The 23546-nt window shown below is 47.2% G+C and overlaps 1 protein-coding gene across 2 annotated transcripts in view; it reads left to right on the top strand.

Moving 5' to 3' along the window:
* Positions 1-280: 280 nt before the first annotated feature.
* SLCO2B1 (solute carrier organic anion transporter family member 2B1) overlaps positions 281-23546 on the top strand; it is a 59679-nt gene continuing 36413 nt past the window's right edge. Inside the window, exons 1-2 of one of the 2 annotated variants that reach the window (XM_069883337.1) lie at positions 281-396; positions 12904-13007. In XM_069883337.1, the coding sequence (XP_069739438.1) occupies positions 12927-13007 (81 nt within the window). In that variant the 5' untranslated portion in view covers positions 281-396; positions 12904-12926. Of the gene's footprint in view, positions 397-980; positions 1149-12903; positions 13008-23546 lie in introns of those variants that run through there. The other variant, XM_069883338.1, reaches the window with a different exon arrangement.

The raw sequence follows: 23546 nt of genomic DNA, 5'->3' as shown, positions 1-23546 counted from the left end.
TAAAAATGAATGAAGAAAAAAGCATGTGAGGGATGGGAACCTTGGGCAGAGGGAAGGGGAGATCAGAGCCAGGAGATGGAACAAAATAAAAGAACAGTTTGGACTGAGACTGTGAGCAGTTTGCAAAGCCCTGTATCAGCAAACCACATGGGCAGCTCTGTCATTTTGGGGTTACAAGTTCAGGAGAAGGGGAAAAAAAATGCTATTGAAAGAGATTGCAAAAGTTTTGGTTAAATTATACTCTGGGTTTTGAAATTGCAGCCTAAGCCCCACCTCCACACACCCATCCCCACCTCCAGGCTGGGAAGTAAAAGTAGTGAAAGGTCCCAGGAGCCACTGACAGGAAAACTTTTGCTCCCAGCACAGTGGGATTTGGATCGGGAGAGTCTTGAAATTGTAAGTATGGCAGCATTTGCCAACTGCGAGGAGATGCTGAGGATGTCTCTGGTGCCAGGTTTTGCTTGGGATCTGCCTCCAGTCTGCCATTCAAGTTTAGGGTTTGATAGATGTGAAGTTTCTCATGTTGCGTTTTCCAGTGTTGTTTTGCAAGACTCCTTGAACATGTTCAGCTTGGAAGCAGTATTTTTCCAGCAGCTTAAAAGCTAAAGAGGGGAAGAAAAGGAGTAATTACAAATGTTCTGCATGCCTGTTCCGTGCCGGCTTTCTGCACATGTATTTTGATGTTTTCTCTCTGCTTGTGCTTATTTATGAGTCTTTTTTTCCAATAGGGCAGCTCCACTTCTCTCTTCGCATGAAATTCTCCCAAGCCCTGAGGCTGCTATGGTTGGTTTCTCTACAGTTTTTCTTCTTCTTTCATGGCAGCACCTCTTCTCACCCCAAGATTCCGCAGGCTGTCAGGGAGGATGTCGGGCAGTCAGGGACCTGACCCGTGGCTGGGCTGGGGCAGTGTCAGTGCCACACGGGAACACTGGCCAACCCCATGCTTCTCCAGAAGTGCATTGCGTGGGAGAGGAGCAGAATTCACACCGATGCAAAGCAGGATCACAGTGTCGGTTAGAAAAAGCTGATGTGCCCTACTGGCTCTGAGGAAATTTGTAGCAGGGAGGAAGAAAGGGTTAAAGCCGGGGGAAAACCTTTGTGCCGCTCTGCAGGCTGTGAGAGAAGAACCAAAGAGCCCGACGACCAAGGTGAGAGGTTGCATCCCTCTTATTTGTTATGTGCGTTTTCTCAGGAGAGGTGTGGGCTTAGCCTGGGGACAAGCCCTGTGATCGGGGCTGAGCTGATGCTTCTGTCTGTTCCTGCCAGCATTCTGCTGAGTTTTTCTCAGCTGGACCAGTCTCAGATGCAGCAGGCATCTTGGTTTCTCCTGGGTCCTGCAAATGGTGGAGCTGATGTGTCCCTTAAACCAGCCAATTCTTAGATCCTTGAAGGTGGATGTAGCCTCCCAAGAGTCAGCACTGGGAGCAGCCTGTGCCTCTTGAAACCCTGATTTTTAACAGTTAGGTGTGAGTTTAAATGCTGGAAAAAGGTGATGTGTTTCACAGAGTCCAGGTGGCTAAGTCACAAGTTGGCCACGCTTGCTGGTTTTGTCAGGTTTCAGCTGTAGTTTCCCCGATGGGTATGAGGACAATGGGGCTGCCTGTACTAGGACAGTGAGCTGGGGAAACAGCCCACCCTGGGTGGAGGCTGTTGGATTCCTCTTCCTCCAGCCCTTGTAGATGTGGTTAGCCAGGGCAAGGCTGCCCTATCCTTGGCAGTACATCCAGGTTGTAGGGAGAGGGAGCAGAGGTTTATTTGGGGGCACCTCAGGGCACCAACTCAGGGTTCATAGAATCATAGAATCACATAATGGTTTGGGGTGGAAGGGACCTTAAAGATCATCCAGTTCTAACCCCCCTGCCATGGGCAGGGACACCTTCCACTAGATCAGGTTGCTCAAAGCCTCATATAAAGTGGCCTGGAACACCTCCAAGGATGGGGCATCCATGACTTCCCTGGGCAACCTGTGCAAGTGCCTCACCACATTCACAGTAAAAAATTTCTTCCTAATTTTTTTCCTTCTTCCTAAATCTCCCCTCTTTCAGTTTAAAACCATTACCTCTTGTCCTGTCACTGCACTCCCTGATAAAGAGTCTCTCCGCATCTTTCCTGTAGGTCCACTTTTAAGCACTGGAAGGCTGCTCGAGGATGATTTATGCCCATCTATAGAGGTTGTAATACCTGTTACTGCTCCAGTTACTAAGCAGGTTTCTGTTTGCCTGAAAGGCACATTATGTCCTAAGCTCTCTGTGAGGTGCATGTAGAGATGCACCCTGGATCTCATATCTCTGGTGCTTTGGGGCAATGGCTGTGTCAGAAGGGCACATCCCTCCCTCAGTCTTTTCTTCTCTGAATATGTGTCTGAGGCACCTTTCCACAGTGTACATGGGTTTACAGAAGTGCTGTGGATTTTCTGCAACTGAAGCCCTCCTGCCGGCATCATAGAACACTGGGAAATGGGTGGAATTTTTGAACCATGAAGCTGTCAGGTCCTGCTGCCTCATGTTCAACCCAGGCAGGTTCCAGGGTCTTCCCTATTGGTCTTTGTGCTCCAAGTTCACAGCAAAAAGCAAAACGGCAGTCAAGTATGTTGCAGAAAATCAAAGAACAAGGGCAAATTAAGCAAAAAAAAAGAGAGCACTTAGGGCTGGTTATAAGCAGAACCAAGAATACTCAGTCACACTAACCGGCTAAAGTGAGCTGCCCCAGGAGCTTATCATGCCTATATTTCACCCCAGCAGCTGTATATGATAACATCCATTTGATAACACCCATATGACAGCATCCATTTGAGGCAGCGCAGTGCAGTTTGCCCACAGTTGTTTGTACAGCTCCAGTGAAGCTTCCTTTATCCAAGCTCCCATGAGGATCTGATTTCTCACCAGTGGTTCAAGCCATATCAGTCTGCTCTCAAGGGCCTTTTATCAGTTGTCTGCAGATATTTTGTGACTGTATTTTTTTTTCACTCCCTGTCCTGCACTGTCTTGTGTTCAGGCAGAAGATGCCACAAAGGTGAAAAGCACTAGGAAAGAGCATTACCTCCTTGCTGTGGCATCCATCACAGCATCCATCTGCTTTGCCATGCGCTAAGAGGCAGCAGCTCTAGAAAAGCTGTGTAGCCTGAATGAGGGCTTGCCCCCACCTTGTTTGCACAGATACGTGGGGATGAAGGACAGGGCTCACCACCAGCCAGGTGCTGGGCTCCAGACAGGCAGCATGGCCAGGGCCAGATGTGTCTCCAGCTGCTGCAGTCTGTGAACTTCCAGGAAATAATCTTCTTTTTCACTGAGTTTCCTTATCTGTCTGATTCTTTGATCCAGTCCATACCTGCTCTCAGGCAAGCAGGAGATGCTTTTTCCGAAGGACATAAAAAAAAGAAAAGAAGCAACATCCCTCCATAGTAAAGAAGACTTTCCGGAGTCCATTAATATTGAATAATGGAGGGACATTTACTTGTGACATGAATTAATTACCCCTGCTGCCCAAAATATCAGTGTTTCTTCCCCTTCCCATGCCTGCTCTAGCCCCCAATGTCCACACTGGGCTGGGGCTTGTTCCAATATCGCTCTGTAATGTCACCAACTCTCTTCCCCTCAGCATTTCCTCCTGGGTGTTTATAACCAGCTCCTCTCCATCTCTTTTTGTTTTGCTGGCTAAGAAGGTTTTTCACTTCTCCAAAGCTCTACTCTCAGTTCCGTGTTCATCACAGTGGAATTTCTCTGCACCTGCCCTTTGATGACCACTCTCTTGCTTGTGGGTGGCCAGCATCGTTCCCAGCTCCAGGTGAAATACATCTTACCGGTCTCCAAAAAATTCTGGGGACATTTTGGTTGCTAATCTATGAATTCATCTAGAGGGAGAAAAGATCTGCCCTTGAATGCCCATTGGAAATAAATGGGTAAGAAGCAAGTGAATTGGTGTGTAGGTGCTCCTCACGCAGTAATCAGCATCAGCACAGGGGATCAGGTCCATGGTCCTGGTCAGACTGTGTGCACAGATGGAAACCCCTGGTTTTGTTTTTTTCAGAAGCTATAGATAATATATGGCAAACAACACCTACATGGCTCCTGGAAGAATTCGCCACAGAGAGCTATTTGTGCTTTCACTCAGGCTACGCATACAAGGCATGAAGATTTTGCAGCGTCTCCTGCTCTTCATTTGGAAATAGCCTCCCCTTCAAAAAGTTAGTTTTTTCTTATCAGAGCACGTCTGCATCTGTCAGTTGCTGAAGCCCTCTGGCTGCAGCCGTTTTCTGGCTATATGTTTCCTCCAGCTGCTCCTTGCAAACAGCACTCCAACGTCTTACAGCTCTTTAGAAACAGGCGGCAAAGAGCCCATCTTTATCTCAGTCTTTACTCCTGTCCAAGCATCAGTAAAGTATGGATTGAAAAGATTATCAGGAAGGTATTTATAGAGTATAAAGCCCCAAATTAGAAAAACTCTGGTTTGGGATCACCTTCCTTCAGACTTCTATTGGCAGTTGTTTCTCTGTAGACTCACGCACGGTGTTTGCAAGTCCCTGCTGGGAAATGTGCTTTTCATACGTCATTCGTCATTTGAACTCATATCCTGAGATTTTGAGCTGCTTGAAACAGGGACTGTTTCCCTGCCAAACACACAGGAGGTGGTGCTAAAACAGGAAATCCCTACTGAGGACACAAGACATCACTTTTCTGTAGTACACACCGCATCAATTCATGCCCCATACAAAAGTATGCTCAGCATCTGGCGTGATCCAGAGGGGAGGGCTACATTTTTTCAGCATACTGCCTAAAATCTTATAGAGAAGGAGTAAAACTTGCAAAGCCATGGACTCACAGTCTGTCAAATGTCTCGTATGTCCTTGAGCTGAACTGCATTCACCCACAGTACAACTGTCAGAACAAACAAACTGAGAGTTCACATGGGGAGAAACAAGGGCAGGAGCCATGGTGAGGTTTATCAAGACATTGCTTTGCATGGAGCAGGATGCATCCTGCAAGAGCTTGGGGTGCAGCAGGAATAAGATAGCAAGTGGGGATTTTCCAGGGTATCAGTCCCTGATGGCTCTGGAGCCCTGGGCAGCCTTTGAAAACAGAACTGTGCGGATGATTCATGTCATTATGGGACACCCATCCTTGCTGCTTATGTAATTCTCTGAGATGAGGGATCTCAGCCTCAACACCTCCTTCTCCCATAACCTCCGTGTTTCCTTCCCTCTTTTCTCTGTACCACGTTTGCTCTCAGGTGACCCTCTTGCAGGTGAGGCTGCCTCAACCCTTGTGATGGGTGCTGTCTTCTTCCGAAGGCTGCATAATGACAGCACCTGGTCCCACCCAGCACTGAGGCAGGACTGATGCTTCTTCCTCATCACTCATGGCTGAGTTTCATGGGTTTCAACACCAATTTTTCTCTTTCTTCCAGTCTTTTAACTTCTCAGTGACAAATTTCCTATTGTTTAACTTCTTGTGGGCTTTCTGGATTGTGTCATGCCTGACACATTTCTTATTACAAAGATTGAACAAGCTGGGCTGATCTCATTTTCACTTTCTTTTTCGCTAGTTGGTGGAAAATGGTAAGAGCTGTTGGACACATCTACATATTCATTTTATCCCTCAGGGTTTTTTTTTCCAGGAAGGGAATAATGTGTACACATTGGACTATAAAGCATCTTTGCACCCACATTTTCCAAGCCAGCTTCCTATTTAATACAGACACACTCACAAATACAGATACTGACACTATTCCAGTTATACCACCAGTGAATGTAAATTATCTAGAAATTCAGCAGAAGGGAGACAGATTATGGGATATTTGCTGGCATTTTGTCTCCCTTGCTGGGATTTAATTTGCTGTTTTATATTCACCATTATTTACTCAAGCTCTGCTGAGCCCAGCGCATGCTTTTTCTTGTTCAGCTAATAGGAGGAACGCTGCTGTTAATAAAGGCATTGTAATAGATTTATGTCCTTGGGAATGGAACAAGATTCTGGTGCCACTGAGCCTGGTCCCCTGCTATCACAGCCAGGACCACTGTTCAAGTCCCAGAGAAACCTGGAGGCATTGGGGGTACTTCTGCTGCCCTGCTGTCAGAGAAAGGACAGCCTGGTGGCAAGTGGAGCATCTTAATCTGTGCTGCAAAGGTTTAGGAAATTATTTGATCAAGCTTGGTACATATAGGGGTTATTCCCCAGATTGTAGTCGGGTGCTTTGCTGCTTTGCCACTTGACAGCTCACCATCTTCTGGGAGCGGAGATGAGATGTCAGGCAAGCACAGCTGTAATTAATGGCAATATTTTAATGGCATCCGTTGGTGTGAGACTGACATGTTGGCGTTTCCAAGCTCAATTCCCTGTAGAAAAAATACCTGGAGCTTGTTGTGGCAGGCTCTGTCTTCCTGAGGAATGCTGTGACCCAGGCCAAAAACATGGAAAACATGGGGCTCTGAGGACAAATCCTTCATCCGTAGCTGAAAGAATAGTATCAGATGATGGATCTGCATCATCAGGCAACTTTGATCTCTGAACAGCCATCCATCCATCACCTTCCCTGGAGTATATGAGTAAATCCTGTAGGTGCTTGGTAGCTGCTGGTTGGGGTCCTGCTGCATGAGCTGCTCCACTGAGCCCCTGCACCATAAGCATCATCACCCAGAGATCATCCCTGGTGAAACCTGGCCACCTGTGCACCTCGCTGGACTTCTAAACACTGCTGTTGAGCATGAAAAATCCCTCTGAGTTTTATAGGTGAAGTAGTTTTACTTGAGAGTTTACTTGCAGGCATGCAAGGAAGCAATTTTCTGCTTCATCAGGGGGCAGCACTGGCTTTAAAGGGTTTTGAGCCAGAGCCAGTGATGCTGCTTGTGGTCACAGATCCTGCCACCTCTGCCAGTCACCCTGCATCCCACCTGGCACCAGCCTCTTGGTGAGTGTGTCTCTAGCAAATGAATTTCACATTCCTGTGATTTGGGGGAGAAAAGGTGAAACACGCCATTAAGTGCTCCAACAGAGCAGCGTTTGGCATCAGAAATACCTTGCTGGGCTGAGATACCACCTCTCCCCTTTGACAATGTGTATAAACGTATATAGCTTTGTTAGAGCTGATGGATACAGCTGTACATGAGAGGGCACCTCTCGCCATAGGGCTTCACTCCTCCTGGTCGAAGACTGGAAGGAAGGACAAATAGCAAAGCATTGAGATGAAGTTATGCGGAGAGGGTTCTCAGAGCGAAATGCGACACCAGGCTGCTCTGTAGGCTAGTGAAATGTGAAGGTGTGCTGGGAGCATACGCTGGCCATATTGTCTCTGCTTGCCACCTGAGGCGAAGACCATCCCAAGAAGAGGAGACTCCCTGCTGCTAAGGCATCTCCACTGGGAGGTGTTCAGGAAGAAACATGCCTTTGCCATCACTTCTTGCCCCATCATTTTGTTCCTCAGACATCCCTTCCCATCTATGTATGGGACAAGCTCATCCCCTTTGGTCAGCAAGGGGCCATCAGCTCACCAAGCAGGCTTCCAGCAGCTGTGTTGTCCTGATTAGTGTCTCACCAGGAGCAGAGGACTGAAGTCAAGCAGTGGTATCAACTCTGGCTCTGCAGAAATATCCCATCACCCATAGACCAACATGCAGAAACCATTTCTCTGGGTCTGGCTGGAGGGGGTTTGAGAGGGAGGGGGCTGCTGTTGGGCTGCCCTTGGGTCTGAAAGCAGCATGGAGAAACCTCCGCTCTCACTTCTGCAGGCAGGGATTTGCCTGTGGCCAAAGCCCAATTCTTCAACCACCTCAGTCTTCTAGACAGCATTCCCCAACGCAAAACCAGCAGCCTCTGACGCTCATTAAGTACATTGTATAATTATGGTATGTTGTGCAAACGCAGCCGAATTGCTCTGGGGCAGCTAATTAAGATAGGCAGGGATGGTCACTTTGGGCTTGTTTTTGTAAACAGTGCTGGCAGCACTCACAGCATCAGCAAGAGCCTGGTCTCACAAACCTGGAGTTAGTTCCTTCCTGGTGATGCTGCAGATCTGTTAGCATTGCTTGCAAAAATGCCTTGCAAAATGCTTTTCTGGGAAGGAGCTTATTCATCTCCTGCAGCTATGAGAAGCAACAAAGCTGCCCCCATCACAGCATCCTGAAAGCCAAATACAGTGTTTGGCTACTTGGCTTAAAACTCCTGCTGTGTATGAGGTAACCATCGTCCAACATCCTCTTAATGCAGTTTCGGGCTGGAGGAGGAAGTTTGGCCTGGAGCAGATGCAGGATGCTGTGGAAGTTGTTAGATTATGATTTATTGTTTACAACAAAGATCCTTTGTAGGCACAACTGAGTGCAGAGTGCAGAAGTTGCAGGGAGGAGTAAACAAGGCTGTTTGCAGCACCCTTTGCTCCCCAGCATGGCCAGGGAATGGCACCTGCTGTGCTAAGTCAGCCCCTGCTGTCACAACCCACAGCCTTTGCCTGTCTCAGTTTATCTGCTGCTCCCCAAACACTTTTAGAGGCAGGTGGTATCCATTGCCTGGCTTGTTGTTGGGGAAACTGAGGCAAAAAGATGGGAAGCAGCTTGCTCTGGAGTCAAGCTTGAGAGTCAGTTGCTGTTGGTCGTGGACCTGCAGGGTTGATCTGTTGAGTGAATTGGGGTCAGGCTCTCCAAAATCAAAGGGTCACACTCTGGAATTTATTCTTTCTCACCTTCTCCCATTGTGCTGGCATGTTCCCTGTGTGTTCTCTACAGGTACCACGGTGAACGTTCTGGGATGCACGGCAGGAATAGCAATTCCCACTGTGCATCCTCTTCCTGCGGTGCTGGAAGGGTCTTGGGCCATTAGGGAGCTGCAGGTTGCAGACCTGAGCCAGGCAGGTTGTCCCTGCACCAGTATCATTTGGCTTTGCTCATTTTGCTTTCCTCTCTCCTTACTCTGATTCAGGTATATCTTTTGATATTTGCTATCCCTTGCTTCCTTTCTGCCTCCTTCCCATGCCGTACCCAGCCTGCAGCACTAATCCTGCAGCATTAGTTCTGCCTCCTTCCTGCAAAGGAGTGGGTTCAGTGAGACCTCTTGACCATACCTAGGAGAAACCACATTCATTAAAAATAATCTTTCTTTCCATCCGGAGATGTCTTTCCACTAGGAGAAAAATGTGGCTCTCTGCAAACAAGTGCCACACCCAGAGGAGATCTGATGCGTTACGGGAGGTCTGGGCTCAGCAAAACAGGCTCGATCCAGTCAAAGGCAACAAGAACAAGACTGACCTTAGTATGCCACGATCTTCATGTTCCATTTTAGTCTTAAAGAAGCATTGTGCATCAACAATATCTGAATGCAATAGGGGTTCTTTGTGTTTAACTGCTGGTAACCTTTGCAGCATTTCAGATCTCTGTCGAGTGTTTCTCCTCAGGTCTCCCAGCACCTTCCCCACCCTCCCTCTTTCGTAGGCAGTGCACACACTCTCAGGTAATACTGAAAGGGAAGTAGGAAGCGTTACTGAAGCTGAGATCCAGGTGTGCATGATGGGATGGAATCAGACTTGGCCATGCATCCTTGGCCACCAGCCGATGACAGATGATGCAGGTTCTTCTTCATGCAAGGGATTCCCCTAGAGACAGAAGAACAGATTTCCTTGTGGTAGTGTGAGAAATTTGAGGTGATAGTGTTGCACAGCAAAGGTTCATGGGCTTTTACACCTTGCTTGGTCAGGGATTAGTGAAAACATTTCTACCAGTGCTTTCTACCATTTTCTTCTACCGAGAAAACTATGAAAGCTGATGAGGGAAGGGGTTGAACTAAATCCAGATATAGCAGCTTCTTGGACACCCTAAAGGGTTAAAGGATACACACATTTAAACTAGGGCCTGGAAAGGATGGGAAAGGGACCAAAATGCTCCTAAAGACTACAGGATTTGTTGTTTGCAAGTCTGCTTGAGTGCATCTTCGGTGAGGAAGGCTGACAAAGACATCAGTATAATTAACGAGGGAAAGCAGGGCATTAGGCCTGCAGTGGTTACTAGCTGTGTGAACGTGCCCCTCCCTGCATATCCGGGCTCAGACTCCTTTTGGTTTCCTCCGTTGCTACCCTGGCACCCTTTTTCTTTCCTCTCTGTAGCCCCTGAGCTTTCAAGAAGATACAGTAGCAAAGTCAGTAGCTGTAAATAATTAATCACGGTGCTGCTCCCAGAGACAGGCAATATTGGATGCTGTGGTCTGAAGATAGGCAGGTGCTTTTGCTCCTGCACCGCTTAATTCTCCAGAGGTCCAGGGGAGGTTTTCATGGATGCTTTAGTTTGCGATCAAATTTACTTTATTGATCCCATCCTGTATTTTGTTGTAGTAATATCTTGTCTCTTGAAATGGGGCTGAGGGCAGCAATTGCATTTTGCAGAGGATGCCATGGAGCTTGTAGCTTAGCTGTGTGCAGTCTCCCTCTTGAATTTGCCTCTCCTGTACACTGCACTTAAAGGTTGTATAAATGCCGCAGTTAAGATAGTCTCTTCTTGCTAGAATTTACATCAACCCATACATTTGTTAATTTGTCTGAGGCTATGGTGCTTGCTCCTTTGCCTCTCATCATGTGGGAAATAGAATTACACAAAATAATGTAAAGCCTTTCACCCCATTTGCTCTAGAGCTTGCAGATGCCGCTAAGATGGAAACATCTATTAGAGTGTACGGAACAACAAGCTGAAGTCTAATAGGTTTAATGTGCCTCCAAACAATACAGCTTCCTGAGTAGGAAGTCTGAGTACTAAAAACCCAACAAAGACATCGTCCTCCTGCACATCATTCACTCCACAGATGCAGTTGGTGAGAAGGGAGGAGGGAGTGCAGGTCCAAATGGGAGGCGGTCAGCAGTGCAGGGAGGGTGACAGTGGCTTCCCACAGATATGCATTTCTTTATGTGGTTAAATTTAAGTGGTGGCTGGGAGCCAGAAAGCAAGTGTGGGAGGATTCTTCCAGGGAAGATGCAAAAACACCATGGGTGAAAATTAGAGGCAGGAAAGGGGTGCTCTGTCAAGGGATGTTTAGGCTGGACATTACAAAAAAATTTTTCACAGAAAGGGTCGTTGGGCACTGGAACAGGCTGCCCAGGGAGGTGGTTGAGTCACCTTCCCTGGAGGTGTTTAAAGGGTGGGTGGATGAGGTGCTGAGGGGCATGGTTTAGTGTTTGATAGGAATGGTTGGACTCTACGATCCAGTGGGTCTTTTCCAACCCAGTGATTCTGTGATTCTGTGATTCTATGATTTGATCCATCAGAGGCCTAGCATATGGAGGGATGGAGAAGAGCTTGCTGAGCCCCACCCTTGCGGGCAGGAGTCATGCCTCTGAGCCTGTAGTAAAGTCCCCTAGACCCACTCTCGTTTAGGCAGAGCAATGGCCAACTCTAGCCTTCTCTTGGGAAGGCAGTTTCACCATCCAGTGTCTCCAAAGCTGCATACACTTCTGCATGCCCCAATGCAACCATCAGCCCTTTATGATGGGGAGCTGAAACCAGTAACAACAAATGAGGACATACAGCCGCAAACATAACCTCAGCTGCAGTTGGTGAGCTTTGCCCTGCTGTGGTGAGATCTTGGTGTCTGAGCAGATCCCTCACACTTGGCCCAAGGCTGTTCCAGCAACATTCAAGAGCTGAGCTAATGTTCAACTGTTTTTTTCCTCTCAATACCTTTTCCCATTTCTTCAATGCTGTGGGCATTTTCCTCACTCCTTCAGCGCTGACCTTCAATTACAGTGTCACTGTGTAATGCAAACATAACTAGAAAGCTAAGATAGCTTGATATAGTGAAATACATAATGTGGAGGCTGGATCCTGTTTTCAGCTGTATCTAATGAAATCAGAGGAGCTGGTCTGGGGTTTGTGGAGCTGCACTACTGTGGGAGGGAGAATAAGGCTCAAAGAGATTCATACCAGCATGGTGGAGACCATAGCCTGCCCCAGGCACCGTATGAAGACCTTAGAACGTTCCTGGTGGTTGAGGTTCAGGGTGGGATTAGGGGAGGTCTGGAGATCTGTTTGCTAATTGAGATGGTTGATCTAGGCAGGTGTTTGATACCAGACAAAAAGAAGTCAAGATGTCCTATGTGATTCAAAGATATGAAGAGGTCAGTCAGAGCAATCTGAGCCCCATAGCTCAGGACACTAAAGAATGCCCTCCTTCTTCCTAGGGGTATTGAAAATATAGACTCATAAAATGGCTGAAGTTGGAAGGGACCTCTGGAGATCGTGTCAATGCTCCTCTTAATGTAGCCCAGCTGGCTTTCTTTGTCATGTGGGAGCATTGCTGGCTCATGATCAACCCAGGGTCTTCTCTGCAGTCCTGCTGAGCCTCCAGCCTATGCTGGTGCTTCGGGTTGTTCTTTGCCAGGGGCAGGACTTTGCAGTTCTCCTGGCTGAACTTTGCAAGGTTCTCCAGCCCGTTGAGGTCCCTCTGGACAGCAGCACAACCACTAACTGCCTCAGTCACTCCTCCCAGTGTCCTATCTCTTGCCAGCTGGCTGAGGGTGCACTCTGCCCCACCACCCAGGTCACTGATAAGGACGTTAAACAGTGTTTATCTTGATAATGTTTAAACAAAATTGGCCGTGATTATGTTTAACAGCATTGGCCCTAGTTATGCTCTGGTATGGCTGGGGCATGAGGACACTAGGATCTTGGCTCAGCACTACTTTGTTGCTTTGAAGTGAAACGATTGATAATTTTTAACCTCTAACATGTCCTAGTATCTCAGTGTTTTATATGCTGTGGTCTTGCTTTGCAGAAGCAAAGCAATATAAGAAAATGAAAGCTAGGAAAAATTAATAATTGCTTACGATGACGGTGTGCCTGCTATATGGGTGTTTGCAATGCACGACAGGATTTTGCTGTGCTGAGCAAGGCAAATTCAGGCAGAGCAACTTAGCATTGTGATGAATGATTTATTTTGGCAGGAGGATAAAGCAGACCTTACAGGATGACGAGCACCGCAACAAAGAGCAGCTACCCGCATCAATCCCGGAAAACACTCTGCAGCAGCCCATTTCTCAGTATCAAGGTAAATAGATCCTACTTTCTGTAATCCCCCCTTGGATTTCTGGCCTGGTAAAGAGGAGTCCAGGCGTCTGCAGAAGGGAACAATAGGATATCTGTTTACGACATTTGTCTGGAAATGGAAAGGGTGCCTCCTACAGCAGAAGTGCCATTGGATGTGCAGCTGCCTCTGTCTGAGAGCAAGCAGTGGCAAAGCAATGTTGGAATTGTCTTCCAGCTTCTGCAGTATTTAACTTCTGTCCTTATTTAGTCAAGGAATGGCAACAGGTAGCTTAAACCTTGCCCTTGCTTGAGTTTATTCGCTGAAAACATATGTCCTAAGCAATGATTTAGGCCACCCACCCTGCAATGCTGCCTAACCCTGATGTAAGTTCACCTGGCTCCTCTTGTTTTGCTGTTCAGAACCTGGGGGCAGTCAGGAGATGGTTCCTCCATACCTCCACTCAAGAGCTTTGCCTGGTCCAGTGCAGGCAACCTGGTGAATGGACTCCATTAAGCCCTTTGGAAAATCCCCAAAAGCTGGTTGCAGGGGAGAGGGAACGGAGAAATGGGACAGCAGGAGGTGATGGTCACTTCTGCACAGCAGTCCGATGGTCAGAGGGCTGCCTAGGGAAGGCAGAGGACTGGCTTGACTCGACAACATGAGTGTGAAGCCACATTTCCTCTGTCCTGGAGCACGCAAAAGCTGAGCCATGGGGAGCCCTGGGTGAAGGTCCTCCTCAGAGCTGGGAAGTGGTGTGAGGCTGGATGCAATAGAAGCTGAGATCTTATAGCAATGGGGCCAGTGCTGCCTATGTGGGTTTAGCATGCTGAACCTGAGTTTGCCTGCAGATGTTCATGGCCTCTCACCTCCTGCCCATGGCCGTGTTGGTGCCAGGGAGGGTCCTCAGCTCATTATTTGCAAAAGTGTTTGCACTCAAGTGTTTCCAGAGGAGAACCCATGGCTCATGCAAGTGGTGGTGAAGTTTTTTCTCTTTGTGGAGTGCTAATGGCATTTTTAAAAAATCTTATGTAATGATGATGATCATACCATTTGTACAACTGGTGGTCTGCTGCCAGATACTGTAGGAGAAGTGTAGCAATGCTCAAAAGAAAAAAAAAACCACTTAGATAAAGAAAGGCACCTGCAAAGTGGAATTGATAATCAGCATAGACCTTAGTGTTGTCAGGAAAAGCGAGTTCACAGCTTGCATCAGAATCAAGTTCATATTTCCATCTTTTCTACACAAAGGACATTTTGGAAATTTTGTGCTCTTCTCTTACATGTCTGAAGGAAGCAGGAAATTAAAACTAAGCCTGCAGTTTGTCTAGCTGGATGACAATTTCCATGTTCAGTGGAGCATATCATTTGGTTTAGGAGCATCAGCTTTCAAGATGCTGTTGCTTAAACAAATAGAGATGACAAGTAGGGAATGTTTTGCCATGGGAATAGACTACTGCAAAGTGGCAACTTGAGACACGTAGGCCTTCAGAGCCGGAGGTGATGTGATGTGGGAGCAGATCAAAAACTGCTGGGTGAATAATGGAGAACAAGATGGAAAACGCATTTTCTGTTATTATGCAGCCATAGGTTTGGGATTTTCTTTGTACACATGCAGTATGTATTTATATGATATAACATAAACCTTTCTTAGCTTATCACTGCAGGTATGTGTGGGAAATGATGCTTTCATTTACTTAGGAGAGTTGGTAGTGACTTGGTAAGCTGGGAGATCAGATTCCTCATTCTCTTTGTTGTCTTTTCATTTAATTTTAATGTAATCCAGAGCCAATCATATAAATCTTGCTTCTTCAAAGTCTTAACTGCAATGCTGTATATTAAAGTCCTGCTGGACTCAGTGCAACCTTATCAATAGTGGGAACATTATCACCAATGTAATATTACTTTCAAAGTAGTTGGACACTGATAATCTGAGAGTCTTACGAGGTTATAGAGCAAAAAATGACAGCCAGTGTTAAAGGCTTAAGGTTTCTCTGTCACTTTTGTGAGGAAGATTTTGTTTTGTTTTAGAAGCTGGTTATTTTATCACCCTCATCCCTTGTGGCAGACGGGAAATGAGCTCAGAATAAGTCACCAAGGCAGAGCGTTACCAGAGCTACAGAGGCTGGAGGCACAGGATAGGGGAGAGCTTGGTGTCATAGTCTTGAGGTTTCTCCCTCAATCCTCTTCTCAATGAGTTCAGCAGTTTTGTCTTGTTTTGACATTCCAGCAAGATTATCTTTAAAACTGATTGTTCCTCATGGAGATATTTTAAGGAGGTTGAAACTTCAAAAGCTTAAAGCCACTGAGGTGCAAAGTCAGCTCTGGTCTCTGAGTAAAATAAGCATCAATTTGCTGAGCAAAAGTATCTATGAAGGTAGAGGTAGAGGAAAGTCTTCATGGAGGATATTGCAGTCCAGACCTGGGCAGCTCTTAAATTCACCGTGATTGCTAGAGGCTATCGCTTTCTTAAAGGTCCCTGAAGCCCACCCTGAGAAGGGCAGTAAGTGATGGATTTTGGTGGAGACCAGTTCTGCTCCTGATGAACGGCCTGCTGCTGGGTTTCTGCTTGGAAAGCTCAGCATAGAAACGCTGAGTGATGCCTCCAGATCCAGCATCGCAGGAGGCTGCAGGGAAGACTGCAGTCACAGCAGGCTGAGGCAAACCTCAATGAAGCCATTGCACACGCTATCTTGGCATTGCCAGGTGTCATCCTGGCTGAAGCCCGTGACCAAGGAGAGCAAATCCTTTTTTCCAGTTCTGTGTTTCACATTAAACTGCTAAAGGACTTCTTTTTACCTCAAAGGCAGAACTGATCTGACCATGCATGTCACCAAGCACACAATTGTACTTGGCACAGGATGTTTTCTTCAGATCTCTTTTTTTAGTTTTCAAGAAGTTAGGACACCCTGTCCGGTTTCTAAATGATTTCCTCAGAAAACATAACTACAAGTCCAGGATTTGAATGGTTCTTGCAGAAACACAAAACCATTGCACAATGTGGTTTATGTGTTTGAAGTGGCTGAAGGACCAAAAACACAGCACTGCAATTTTTTTTAATATGTATATCCAGAGAGAGAGAGTGTGTCATGAAAACTAATTGCTGCTTGTCAAAATGCAGCTGAGAGGCATAACTCAAAGTTGTCCTTCTGGAGAACGCTCCTGGGGCTGATGGTCCCCGAGCCTTTAGAGATATCTGTCATGAATTCCTACAGTCCATTAGAGGAGACTAGATCAGGTTTGCTGCTGCTTGCATTAAAGTCCAACATCTTGTCTTGGCTTCAAGGAACTTTAAGTATCCCAGGCTGGACACATGCATTTGAGAAGAGAGGTCTTGCTAAAAAGCTGCCTCCCTGCAGGGTTTTGCAAAGATGCAGAGAATTAGTTTGTGATCCTCTAAGGGAAACTACTACAGAAGGAGATTATTTTTTTTTAAAATACTATGTGTGTATTACAGTAACAGTTCTGCTGCAGGTGAAGCAATGACTTGATTGGCAGTAAAGCATAGTCCATGGTGTGATCCATGCAGGTCCAGGGAGGTTATCCTCCCTCTGTACTCGGCACTGGTGAGACCGCTCCTCGAATACTGTGTTCAGTTCTGGGCCCCTCACCACAAGAAGGATGTTGAGGCTCTGGAGAGAGTCCAGAGAAGAGCAACAAAGCTGGTGAAAGGGCTGGAGAGCAGGTCTTATGAGGAGCGGCTGAGAGAGCTGGGGTTGTTTAGCCTGGAGAAGAGGAGGCTGAGGGGTGACCTCATTGCTCTCTACAACTACCTGAAAGGAGGTTGTGGAGAGGAGGGTGCTGGCCTCTTCTCCCAAGTGACAGGGGACAGGACAAGAGGGAATGGCCTCAAGCTCCGCCAGGGGAGGTTTAGGCTAGACGTTAGGAAAAAATTCTTTACAGAAAGGGTCATTGGGCACTGGAACAGGCTGCCCAGGGAGGTGGTTGAGTCACCTTCCCTGGAGGTGTTTAAGGCACGGGTGGATGAGGTGCTGAGGGATATGGTTTAGTGTTTTATAGGAACAGTTGGACTCGGTGATCCGGTGGGTCTCTTCCAACCTGGTTATTCTGTGTGTGATTCTGTGTGTGATCCATTGCAGTAAATATAAAGAGAATTTGTCCAATAAAACTGGGGTATCTGGAAGATCTGAAAGGCCAGTAGGACTTTTGAAGACTGTGGTTGCTAATGCAGTCACTGCTGGGTTGTTTAAGGTGCATGTGTTTCCAAGCATCATGCCATTGATGGTGTTCGTGAAACCCCTCCTGGTAGGGACACACATGGGAAGTTGAGCAAGCCCATGGGGACATGTTTGCCATCCCTGCTAGGCCCTGCCTGTTGCCACCCTGCACCTTGAGGATGTGCCCAAGGACCTTCATGACCCAGACATGGCTTCCAGCTTAATTTACAGACACAGCTGTGGATCCAATACCCCTCTTCAAGGGATGGAATGCATATAAGCCTTAGTTCATGAAAGAGCCATCTCTGCCCCAAGCCTTTATTACAAGTGGTTCTGTGCAGTGGTAGGAACTTGTGTCCAAGTACACACAACAGATTTTGATCGAAGTGGAAGAAGTTGACTCCTCCCAGACCCCATTTCTCTGTAAACACAGCCCTGTCCATGGGATTTTTTCACGTGCTAGGGCACATAAACTTTTCTTAAAATAGCAGCAAAAGTCTTCCAAACACACAGAAACAGCATGATAGGGACTTCCCTGTGACAACTGGGGCAAGACTATGCATGTGGCTTTCAAGCCCTTACATGGAAGATTCGTTGCCAAACTGCACGAGCAACTCCAGAAACACAGAGGAAGATTTGTAAGCATTTTTTCCCACACTATCAGCACAGAAGTTATTGGTGTTTGATCCCCATCTCAGCAATTTTTTTTAGGATTGAATACGTTTCTCTATTCTCTTACATGTGGAGAGTGGGAGCAGCAATACCTTCCTGATGTCATCCAAGGTTTAGTAGAGCAAAGCCTGGAAAAATACATTAATAAAATGTAGCAAACTACAAGAGTAATGAGTTCCTCCAAGAGCACACAATTATAGAGAAGTTCCTTGTTCAACATGTACTCATCCCAGTGCTGGTTGTGGAGACTATAAACAGTGGGTTGGAGTATCGTTGCCTGTGGGTGAGAGCTCCTCACCAAAGAACTGGTAGGGATGCTCTGCTTCCCTCTGGGGCACTGAAAAGATGCTTCAGGCATTCTCCATGCCTCGCTGGTGGTGGGAAGCTGTGATGGCACAGCTCCAGAGGAGGTAGGTTGCTCTGCACCCTGGTACTGCAAGGACATTGTTTTTGGCAGGGCTACATCATTACCAAGCACCCTCTTTCACCTGTCTAGTGGCTGTTTGGTGTTATCCCAACATAGAGCCTGAGCAGGTTCTTATAATAATACTCACAGATGTTTAGTAAAAGAAAGCCATTAAAAAACCTCTCCCTTCCTTCCTCCTCATCCTGCACAAATGTTTGTTGAGATTCTCTGAGTTATTTTAATTCTACTGGTGTAGAAGGGAAAGGATGTGATCATAGCTTGGCCCATACTGGGAAAGAGATGTCAGACATCTGGGCTTGGGGTTGCTTTTGGAACCATTCAGCTCTGGAGCTGGGTACCTCTGTGGGTACCTCCTGCTGTCAGGACCTAGGTCTTGGGAAAAGACTGGTATCTGTGGACCCAGGCCACCTTCTCATCTTCTCCCACTGCTGGGGTAGCACATCAGATCTGGGCTGGCTGATACCACCGATCCCAAGTCCAGCCTCAGGCCCTTGAGGAAGGTAACTAGAGGGCACAGAAAGATGATGCGGAGAATCTGCCTGCCCTGTGGCATGGGCTGTGTCCCAGACCGGGCCGAGAAAGGTGCAGGGTAGCATCTGGGGCTGCATGTGGTCAGCCTTGCACTACAAATCATGGGAGGCCCTAGAGGAGCCCTGTTACAGACACACTGCTGGGGCCTGACCACCCACCACCAGCGTCACAGCTAGAGTGGGGCAAACTGGAAATTCCCACCAGCAATTACCAGCGCTCTGTTTCTCAATCATTAAAATATTCCCCAGCCCGAAAACGCTCCATGGTTAGGGTGGTTGCCCACAATGACTTCCTGATGATCAAGAAGGAGACTTGGCCTTGCAGAGCTTTAATTGCAAGACCTCCCACTTTGCTACCTTAGGAAAGTTAATCACCGTCATGGAGAAATGGGAAATATGGAAAGTCTGGCAGATCCTGCAGAAATCCAAGTTTTTCTTGTTGATTTACAATTGCTGCATAAGTTGGAAAAAACATAGACAAAGTTCTTCATCATTCCTGTTTGTTCCAGTTACAAGCGGGGTTCCCCAGGGCTCAGTGCTGGGACCAGCCCTGTTTAATGTCTTTATCAATGACCTGGATGAAGGCATTGAGTGCACCCTTAGCAAGTTTGTGGATGACACTAAGCTGGGTGGAAGCGTGGATCTGCTGGAGGGTAGGAAGGCTCTGCAAAGGGATCTGAACAGGCTGGACCACTGGGCAGAGTCCAATGGCATGAGGTTTAACAAGGCCAAATGCCGGCTCCTGCACTTGGGGTACAACAACCCTATGCAGTGCTACAGACTAGGAGAAGTCTGTCTAGAAAGCTGCCTGGAGGAGAGGGACCTGGGGGTGTTGGTTGACAGCCGACTGAACTGGTCCAGGGAGGTTATTCTCCCTCTGTACTCGGCACTGGTGAGACCGCTCCTTGAATCCTGTGTTCAGTTCTGGGCCCATCACCACAAGAAGGATGTTGAGGCTCTGGAGCGAGTCCAGAGAAGAGCAACAAAGCTGGTGAAGGGGCTGGAGAACAGGCCTTATGAGGAACAGCTGAGAGAGCTGGGGTTGTTTAGCCTGTAGAAGAGGAGGCTGAGGGGAGACCTCATTGCTCTCTATAACTGCCTGAAAGGAGGTTGTGGAAAGGAGGGAGCTGGCCTCTTCTCCCAAGTGACAGGGGACAGGACAAGAGGGAATGGCCTCAAGCTCTGCCAGGGAAGATTTAGGCTGGACATTAGGAATAAAATTTTCACAGAAAGGGTCATTGGGCACTGGAACGGGCTACCCAGGGAGATGGTTGAGTCACCTTCCCTGGAGGTGTTTAAGGCACGGGTGGACGAGGTGCTGAGGGACATGGTTTAGTGTTTGATAGGAATGGTTGGACTCGATGGTCCAGTGAGTCCCTTCCAACCTGGTTATTCTATGATTCTATGATTCTATGTTTCTTCCTTCTCAACCATTTCCATCTTGATTTTGACTTTCTAAATGTTTCACTGCTTGCTTTGGCATATGGTGTGGTGTGTGTCTAAAAACCTTTGTGCAGCAACTAGTTGAGTTACCATGTGGGTATCCACATTTTTATAAATCTCCTGTTCTTTGCACTTCAGCACACACAGCGCAGAAATGTTAAATGTTGACCTCTCATGTGTTTGCTTTAGCAGTTATTTTTTAAAAGGCATGTGTTGAAGAAAAGAGATTGAAATGTTTAATTAAAAACTCCCATCAGTAGCTTGATCTTAGGGAGATGGTGCAGTTGCATTCGTGGCCACATCCCAAAGGCAAGACCCATCCCATCCCATCCTTCCACCCCAGCACAGGCTGGGGGAGCACGGCATGGCCATGCAAATGCCAGTCCCCAGATCAGAGATAAAGGGGACATTTTGCATACTGAGACCCTGAGCAGACCTTGGAGTTGCAGCTTGTCTGACTGTACCTCTGAATTATCACCCGCTACATGGTTTGGCCCTGGGCCAGCTACTGCTTTTCCAAAACCTGGGAAGCTGAGGACTGAGGACCATTCCAAGCAAGCACTTTGGGTGAAACTGCTCTATTTTGAAGGCCCAATGAGTTTAGTAGGATGGATACAGGTTATTCTGTTCCCACAGTCCTTGGCATCAGACAATGGCTCCTGGCCATTCTCTCAAGTAAGTGACAGGATGAGAGAAAATGGCATCAAGTTGCAACAGGGAAGGTTTAAAGTATATTTAGATTAGAAAAAAATTTTTTGCCAAAAGAGTGGTCAAACATTGGACCCAGCTGCCCAGGGAAATGATGGGGTCTCCTTCCCTGGAAGTGCTAAAAAGCGTGTAGACGTGCACTTCGGGACATGGTTTAGTAGGCATGGTGGTGTTGGTCTGATGCTTGGACTGGATGATCTTGATTCTATGATTCTTTGATTCAAACCCACATAAACTTTGTAATCCAGACAGGATTCACAGCCAGTACTTTGAAAGGGTGGAAAGGTTGGGAGGTTTATTTCCTGTGAGCTAATAACCAGACATAATTTTATTTTAATGTGTTGCCTTAATTCTTAACAACACTGCTGTCTGCTGCTTCTTTCTGCTTTTGCTGGGACTATGAAAAAGAAGGCTCTTCTGGCAAAGAAGGATTTAGATGAAAGTGGGCTTTGTCTGTAGACCAGGTCTGTAGCCCTGTTGAGATCTCCTGGGATTAGAAGTGCTTGTTGGTGTTCATGTGCATAAGACCTCTGACAGCCTGGAGATGCTGCAAGCATTTATGCCCTGTGGCTCCTGAGGAGAGCTGAGCTTATGCCGTGCAACAGTTGGTCCTCAGGGAAATCTCACCCTCCATTATAAGGGTCACACTGAGGTCCATACGGGTGTCTCCTTCTAGGCAAAAAGAGCATCTTTCTGAACCATCCAAGTCAGAGAGCCAGATGTCTTGATCAGATACAGAAATGTAAACAAGTGATTTTTGCTGCAGGACAAAAATGCAGCATCACATGCACAGCCAGAGACAAACAGGGTCATATATCTCTTCAGCAGATCTAAAATCCATGAGGCTGTTCCTTCTTTTCCTGGCAGATCACCAACTGTGCTGTGATCTGATGGCTAACATCAAACAGCCCCTGGAGCCAGAAGAACCAAGGTCCTTACCTGGTGCTGATGCCAAGCCACTGCAGGTCCTTTGCAGGGCCATCTCTTTTCTTGGAGGTGGTTGAGTCACCATCCCTGGAGGTGTTTAAAAGATGGGTAGACGAGGTGCTCAGGGACATGGTTTAGTGTTTGATAGGAATGGTTGGACTCGATGATCCAAGAGGTCTTTTCCAACCTGGTGATTCTATGATTCTATGATTCTTTTCTGTCTGCCCAGACCAGGGAGAATAAAATACCAGATTTCCAACCCATTTTGACCTCCAGTGCTGAAGAGGATGTGAGGCAGTTGTGGGCAACTGCTGAGCTGCTGTAAACCAACATGTCATGGAAGTCCTGGATTTGGATACCCATTCATCTGTGTGTTATGAATGCCTGGAAAAAATGAATCTGGCCTCAACATTTCTGTCTGAACTCATGTATTCAGGAAACAGTGCCTGGACACAGCCAGCGTGTCTTACAGGAATCTAAGAGTTCTAGCAAAGCTGGCAATGGGAAAGCTTTCTCTGCTGGGGGAGGTTCAGGCTTGACATTGGAAAAAAATTTTTCATGGACAGGGTCATTGGGCACTGGAACAGGCTGCCCAGGGAGGTGGTTGAGTCACCTTCCCTGGAGGTGTTTAAAAAATGTGTGGATGAGGTGCTGAGGGGCATGGTTTAGTGATTGGTGGGAATGGTTGGACTCAATGATCCAGTGGGTCTTTTCCAACCTAGTGATTCTGTGATTCTTTCCTTTGACCGGGTGACATTTTCCTTGTCCATACACAGTGCACCCCTCAGGGTTGACATAAGCCTGGAAGAGGGAAGATCCTGCATTGTATCCTGCTTTGCAAGATGCCAACACATCAGTTTGGGTGGTGGTAGCATACCACAGTGCTCCCATTCCCATGGAGCTGGGAGGTCTTAACCATCCTCTTTTTCCATTTTTGTGTTGTAAATCATCCCTCTGTTTACAGAGCAGTGACCCCTCTTTAGTGGTGGAGCAGAACAAGACAGCAGAAATCCCAGCCAGGCTGAACAGCTCCTCCAGGCAAGACTCCTGCCTGGTGGGAGCTGGCTGCAAAACACACAGAGACAGAGCAATGACCTGCTCTGGCCAGCAACTGGGAAAACATCTACCAAAAGCAGCACCTCGTGGCTTTGGGCACTGTCCAAGGCTGAGGGCAGGAGGTCTGCAAGGACCTAGGGCTATTCAGCCTGTCCTGCAGTGAGATGAGTGGTCTCTCTGCTTAAAGTATGAGACTGTTTGTGTTGGATAGTTTACTTTAACTCATTTGGGGACTGGAAGGATGCTTGTAGAGAGCCACGTGGCAGTAGGGAAGGCAATTGCTTGCCAGATCCTTTCCATTGGTGAGTACTTTGCAGGGCTGTGGATGAAGAGGACATCATCTCCATCCTTCTCAAGATGGTTCATTCAGCTTTTGTGGAATGCTTTGATGTGAGTAGCAGAAAGATGGATGCTGCTCTCAGTAATGGTGGGTCAGCTCAAGCCACATGTTTGCCTGGGCAGCTGAGTACCAGTATGTCCTAGACTCTGGGGGAGACGAGATCTGATGATTTTCTGGGAGATGATGGTCTTTGACAAGGTTTCTTTCTGGAAGCAGAGATGAATCATCACATTTTCCAAAAGGAGATCTGTCCCTCACATCCAGAAGAAAAGGAAAACAGAA

The sequence above is a fragment of the Phaenicophaeus curvirostris genome, chromosome 1 (genome assembly GCF_032191515.1).
Source record: "Phaenicophaeus curvirostris isolate KB17595 chromosome 1, BPBGC_Pcur_1.0, whole genome shotgun sequence".
NCBI classification, from domain to species: domain Eukaryota; kingdom Metazoa; phylum Chordata; class Aves; order Cuculiformes; family Cuculidae; genus Phaenicophaeus; species Phaenicophaeus curvirostris.
Note: the sequence above shows the minus strand (reverse complement) of the source record. Positions and strands in the feature narration are given on the sequence as shown.